At 43.1% G+C, this 7,027-nt stretch overlaps 1 protein-coding gene across 1 annotated transcript; it reads left to right on the top strand.

The window, feature by feature from the left end:
- The first annotated feature begins 549 nt into the window (after positions 1–549).
- CUNH3orf80 (chromosome unknown C3orf80 homolog) lies at positions 550–5,183 on the top strand. The gene has a single exon (XM_040247845.1). The coding sequence runs from the start codon at positions 550–552 to the stop codon at positions 1,288–1,290; it is 741 nt and encodes a 246-aa protein (XP_040103779.1). The 3' UTR covers positions 1,291–5,183.
- Positions 5,184–7,027: the final 1,844 nt, after the last annotated feature.

Here is a 7,027-nt window from a genome sequence, read left to right on the forward strand (position 1 = left end):
GCGAATCCCAGTCGCAAGTCAATTTAAATAACATTCCTGGGGAAATTCAATCACTTAAAACTGAGATACCTACGCTAGCAAGAGCCCCCGCCCGTGTAGCTGGGAAGAGTGCGACTGCTGAATTAATCGAGATCAGGGGGCTCCCAGGCTGCGCGCAGAGCGTTAACCCTTCCAGCCCCGGAGAGTACCAAGAGGGGCTTGGACGAGCGCGGCCGGCCGGAGCCAAGATGCCCAGGGCAGCCCCACACAGGCTGCCTCTGCCATCTTGGGCGGTTCCGGACGCCCAGCGCCCGTCCGGGGCGGCTGGAAGCGCGGGGTTGAGGTCAGAAGCTCAAGAGGCAGTTCGGGCGGCGGGAAGCGGCCGCCTCCCGCTGCTTCGGCGCGCCTCGGGCTCCTCCTTCCGCCCAAGCGTGGCCGAGTGAGCACTGCTCCGGCCGCAGGTAGCAGACGCGCGGGAGGCGGCGCACAGGACCCGATCGGAGCGCCAGGGGAGGGGCCGACGGACAAGCGGACAGACGGACCTCCCGCCAGGGACCCTACACGCCGGCCATGTGGGGACCCGGGATCACGGCCGAAGGCGTGTCGGTGGCGCCCGCGCCGCCACCGCTGCTGCCGCTGCTGCTGCTGCTGGCCCTGGCGCTGGTGGCGCCCTCGCGGGGCGGCGGGGGCTGCGCGGAGCTAGCGTGCGGAGAGCGGGAGCGCTGCTGCGACGCGGCCAACGCCACCGCGGTGCGCTGCTGCAAGCTACCGCTGCACGCCTTCCTCGACAACGTGGGCTGGTTCGTCCGCAAGCTCTCTGGGCTGCTCATCCTGCTGGTGCTCTTCGCCATCGGCTACTTCCTGCAGCGCATCATCTGCCCCAGCCCACGCAGGTACCCTCGCGGGCAGGCGCGGCCGGGACCACCGGGGGGCGCCGGGCAGCCGGGGGCTGAGGGGCCGCCCGACGACGAGGACGACGACTCGCCCGAGCTGCTGCGAGACGAGGTGGCCGCGGGCTCTCAGGACTCGCTGCTGGACAGTGGCGGCGGCGGCGGCCGAGGCCGGGCCGGCGGCGGACGCTCGGCCCCCTCCTGCGCCTCGGAGCACGAGCTGCGCGTGGTGTCGCCGGTCTTCCTGCAGCTGCCCAGCTACGAGGAAGTCAAGTACCTGCCCACCTACGAGGAGTCCATGCGGCTGCAGCAGCTCAGTCCGGGGGAGGTCGTGTTGCCCGTGTCGGTACTCGGCCGCCCGCGAGGTGGCGGCGCCGGGGAGTCCGACGGCGGCGGCGAGGGCCGCTTCCCGCTCATCTGAGCACCCGCGGCCTCGCGAGGACCACGCGGACAGAACCGGGCCGGGGGCTGTGGGTGGGACGCCACGGCCCGGGTGGCCGCGGCCGCCGCCAGTTGCCTGAGACCCCCGCCGGTCGCCCGGAGACTGGGTTGGGGCCACCCCCACCCCCGCTTCCCCAGGGATGTTAAGTTTCCCTACATTTCATTCGGTTCAAGGAAACGATAGGCACGCGCGGCAGGGAAGACCGCCGCAAACCAGCCCGGAGCACAACTTTAGAGGACGTCGCCGCCCTCAGCCTCCCTTCGGCTGGCTTGTGTTCACTCGTAAGTGCCTGCTTCCCGAATGGGAGGACACAGGAGCCTCTGGAGAAGGGCAGTGACGGTTAGGGATGCAGGGAAAGGGGCGCAGTTCTACTCCTTTCCCTCTCGCCTGGACAGGTCGAGGTCTGCCAGGATGGGCGGAGGGCGAGGAGGCGGGCCACGACTGGAGACTGCTGCGCGCGGGTCTGGGCCAGCAGCACCTAGGTATGGTCGAGCCCTCCCTCGCGGAGAAACACCCCCAAACCCTTCCGTGTCTTCTTGGCGCAGCATAGTCACAGCTGACAGATTAGTAGGGGGACAACAGTGATATACGGCTAGTTGCTGTACTTAACACAGCAATTACGGCACATCCAAGACCATACTCATAATAAGGTACAGTTGAACTTTTGATTTTTCAGTAACTGAGAAGATATTTATATTTATTTGTCTTTTATTTTTATATTTTTACCATGTATTAAACGCATGGTATTTCTGCAATTCATGACAAGGTAATCATCCCAATGCCTTTTTTAGGCCTTAATGGCCCAGAAATTGTCTCACTCTGTCATTATTGTTTCATAAAATGCTGGATATTATTTCATTTACAACGGAGAAAAAGAAGAGGCATGGTCAAACAAGAAAACATTATGTGATTAAATACATGAAGGATACCTTATTTTCACTATTTGAGAAAAATATATTTTATTTTTAGTACTGTGGCATAATATATAACTTTTATAATAACTATACATTATGTATGTAGTCTAGGTGATAGTTACGTGTAAAATGGATTGATACATGTATACCATACTACAAAGCATGATGTCATACACTTTCCCTCCATTTTTCATTTGGAATACACTTCACAACACAGTACAAAACGTAAGAATTTGTTGTGACTTGTAACTTTTGTTTAAAGCCATAACTGTGCTGTGCGGTATTACAGAAGGATTACAGCAGGCACTTAAGGAAACAATGTCACTGTATCAGTTCTGCCATTCTATGAAATGTCCTTTAAGCAAATGGTAATATAAAATAATGCATTAAAATGCATTATGTATAATGTACATATGCATATTGTCTATGTACAGTATACACATTGTATATCTTATAATTATTACAGTTTGTGATTATCAAGAAAGGAAAAGAAGGAAAATAAATTTGAAAAGGTTTTTCTGCTTAGGGAAAGATGAATATTACATTGAGAAAAATTACACAATGGACCTCACACATGTATTTAGAAAAGTTGTTCTTATGATTGAAAATTTCTGGCAATCCTGAGAAATCTTAAAATATCTGTATTAGAAAAAATTATTTAATTACTTTAAACTTTTTAAAGCTGATTGAAAAAGTATGAGAGTTTTAAGAAATCTTAAGATGTCTGAATTGTAAGAGAAGAGTGGTTTATTCTAAACTTCTAATAGCTAATGACCCTGTCATTAAAGTGAATCATTTGAAGTGTATCAAAACAGAAAAATATTAAAATCTTTCTCTGTGCAAATTGTATTAGATGTGTAACTATATGGTACTGTTTTAAAATATGAAATGTGTGTCTTTATCATTTAAAAATAAGTTTAAGCTGTGAATTGGCAAAAGCATCAGGAGTAGAGACTGTATCAGCTTTTACTGAGAATGGTATAGGGTTTAATGAAATCACATTATATTGAATGATCACAAATATTAATGTTACTCAAACACTGTACATTTTATTTATATGTGGTTGTCAATACCACCCACCATTCAGACAAACCAGGAAGTTGCCTTATTCCTTTAAGTGATTTATCCTTTGAGGGCACACTTTTAAAAAAATCACCCATATCTGAAACATCAACATGAATATCCAAGTACCAGTATATAAAATATATCCTCATGTTTTTACTACTAATATCTTGAACTGTACAACAAAATCTTGTGAAAATACATGTGATATGAATCAAGATGTTTTTCTTGTACCAGCTTATGAAACATTTCTCTCGCTAGAATTCAGAAGGTCTCTAATGTGACACCAATCACATGATGAGATTCTACTGAATTTTAAAAGTAAGAGTTTTACACTTGTTTTTTTTCACACATCATACAAGCCTTTATTCACATCCCTCAGTTCAGTAAAAAAAAAAAAAAAGAGTTTGACTCTACTTTGGTTTTTTTCTTATAATTCATTGATTTACCAAGCACAATTCTGTTCAGGCATACTTTTGTGGAGGAAAAAAATACTGAAGATCTATTTTTATTAGTGGTAAATGAACATATCTCATGGTAATGCACACACATATTTCACCTACCATATTAATATACACAGAACTCGTGTGTTCAGAACGCTACAATATCCAGTTAGGAACATTTTTAAAGCACTAATGGCAGTATCTTGGTGTTAAGTTTTATAGATTTCACCTGGAAGTTTTTTATTGCATAGAACTAGTAGCAAAATAGAAATGTAGAAAATAGCTTTATTCTTTCACGTGAAAATAAATCATGATGAAATGCTGACTTTACTTACTTTTTAATATTCTTCTGTATATAATATAGAACACAGATATATCTACAGAGATACAGACATATCTACATAGATACATAGTCTGTGACATAGTTTTTGCAAGGCTGCTACATACATGCAAACCTTAACCAAAGTACCTAGAAATGCCAGATTCTCCAGTACTAACTGACTTTTCCTCCTGATTTTCAGCTATCGAAGTAATTCACATACTAAAATATTTTTTATTTTCATTGACTTCACATGATTAGGGAAATAATGGCCCTGGATACGGTAAGAATCCATCTGGAATGAAAGAAAACATGATTGATTTTCTAAATCGTGTGTGTGTGTGTGTGTGTGTGTGTGCGTGTGTGTAATCACCAGTTGCTTAAAAGCAATTTATGTTGGTGTTCAACATCATAACCAAGGGGAAAATGTCTTCTTGAGATGTAATGATAGTTTTAAGAGACCGTTAATTGCCACATTCTGCAGATATGCATGTGTTCAACGAAGGAAAATGGCATTGGCAATTATGCCAAAGGGCATGAAGTGTACTGTATAAGGAAAATAAGATTCAATTGTAAAGGCTGAAGGGAACATTAAGGAGATGGCCTCAACAGTTTAAAAGGCAATATGGTAAGTATCTTAATGTTGTACTCTATGTATATAGTTCCTCTCAAGTGAAATTAATAAAAGAAACAATCCAGAACTGAAACTGATGTGTTATAAACATGAAGATTGTGTTCAGATTTATATAGTCTTCTACACTGACTTGTAAAAAATTCACAAATGATAATTCATTTGAGTTTCAAGATTGAGAGAAGCAATAAAGAGTTGTTTTACTTTGAACAACCCAACATTAGCCATCTCTCCAAGAATGTAAGTTGCAGACAACGAATCAGTAATAGAATATTTGGCAAGTTTATGTTGAACTCACTGGTTTAAATTTATGTTTTCATTCTGGTTTCATCCATTGGTGAAAAGGCTAACATGGTAGGTTAAGGGAATGTATTTTATCAAGCAAACATTAAGTCAGTAACCAGCTAATTGCAAGAAATAAAAGCATCCTTTCTTCCATAGAAATGGGAAGGATGTCTTAATTCTGTTTTCTTTAATTTTGCCTATAAAGTAATAAAATCAAATAAAACCAATACCTTTGATTATACTTAAATCCATAGAGAACTTAATTTTACTTATTTATTCTCTTTTACTTACAGAATTCACTTAATTTTATGGTAAAATTATTCTATGGAGGATATTTAGGCTTGCCATTAAACTAAAGATTATCACTTTTTTTCCCTCTTAGCTAAGCACCTTCATTGTCTTGATATCTTCGAGTTCTTATTTTCTTTCTTTGTGTGGTGGTCTTTAGACTTTCAGTAGATGATTTCTCTAAAACTCCGAGGTGGCTCAGATGGTAAAGTGTCTGCCCACAATGCGGGAGACCTGGGTTCAATCCCTGGGTTGGGAAGATGCCCTGGAGCAGGCAATGGCAACCCATTCCAGTACTGTTGCCTGGAAAATTCCATGAATGGAGGTGCCTGGTAGGCCACTGTCAATGGGATCGCAAAGAGTTGTACACGACTGAGCAACTTCACTTCATTTCTTAGAACTCCAGGTTACTCTTTGCTATGATTTAATATCACTCTAGTTATGCCTTGGCTGTTTGCATGAAGTTTCTTCTTTTGGTAAAGCAGTATTTTCTAAGCGTTTCCTTTGTATTCTATTTGCATCTGACTTCTGTAGCTTTCCAGTTTTGAACTGGGTGGTTTTTCCCTTTTATCCACTAATTGATTCTAAACATCTCTCCTTTTGTTCTGATCTAGAAAATTTTCTCTTTCACACTGGGCAGAAGATCAAATCTTTGCATCTCTCTAGCAAAGACTTTAATTTTTCTAGTTTTCAAACACAATAAATCTTGATTTACCTCTGTCTTATTGCTGCCTCTTTGTTGGCTACATTTGTTTCATCAGACAAAGGATTAGAATTTTCTAGATTTATTTCTGTTTTATTTCGTTTTGTGAATTTTCTGTATTGACCAAAGATTTTACCAGATAAAATTAATTTTGATTGTTTTCCTCAGCCTTCAAAGTATCTCCTCTTCATTCCACTTTTCTCTTGTAACCTCTCTGCTGGTTTGTCACATTTCTCCATGTGAGTTAGCCAAGTTGCCAGATTCCTGTAGATACCAGTTTTACTTTTTCCCCTGATGTTATAGTCTCTGTCTTCTGTTTCATAACTCTATTTTCTGAGTTTTTTTTTTCTTTTTTGTGGCAGTTCTTCATAGTATTCTTCTCATATTTCTTTATTTCAATCTTTTCTGTTGATGTAAGCAACTGAGATTAGAGCTCTGTGTCGGTTCTATATCTGTGTCTGGCATATAGGGATGTTCCCTGACTCAGCTTTTCTTGAAAATTAAGCTCATGTTTCTTTACATTTATCTCTCTTCACATATTATCATTTTGACTAGACAAATGTTTAGACTTTTAAAAAAATCTTTTTGTTTCTTAGGATAGATATGGGCTTCCCTGGTGGCTCAGATGGTAAAAAATCTGCCTGCAATGCAGGAGACCAGAGTTCAATCCCTGGGTCGGGAAGATCCCCTGGAGAAGGGAGTGGCAATGCACTCCAGTATACTTGCCTGGAGAATTTCATGGACAGGGGAGCCTGGCGGGCTACAGTCCATGGGGTTGCAAAGAGTCAGATACAACTGAGCGACTAACAAGACACAACAGGATAGATAGAATTCTTTGACTTGGGCTTCCCTGGTGGCTCAGACGGTAAAGAATCTGCCTGCAGTGCAGAAGACACAGGTTCTTTGACTTACTATCTTGCATGTTCTTTGGCTACATGTCTTCAGTTTCAGAGGCAATAGTTTAGATTCATATTCACGAGGCTTACAAGAGGAGTTTTCTCTTTCTAAATAAATTTCTTTATTTATTTGTTCCAGGTCTTAGTTGTGGCCTGCGCCATCTTCATTACAGCA

Source organism: Oryx dammah, unplaced genomic scaffold, assembly GCF_014754425.2.
Source record: "Oryx dammah isolate SB20612 unplaced genomic scaffold, SCBI_Odam_1.1 HiC_scaffold_2, whole genome shotgun sequence".
NCBI classification, from domain to species: domain Eukaryota; kingdom Metazoa; phylum Chordata; class Mammalia; order Artiodactyla; family Bovidae; genus Oryx; species Oryx dammah.

Excerpts from the sequence above, each read along its gene's own strand:
- CUNH3orf80 (XM_040247845.1), top strand. The coding sequence starts at position 550 with ATGTGGGGACCCGGGATCACGGCCGAAGGCGTGTCGGTGGCGCCCGCG.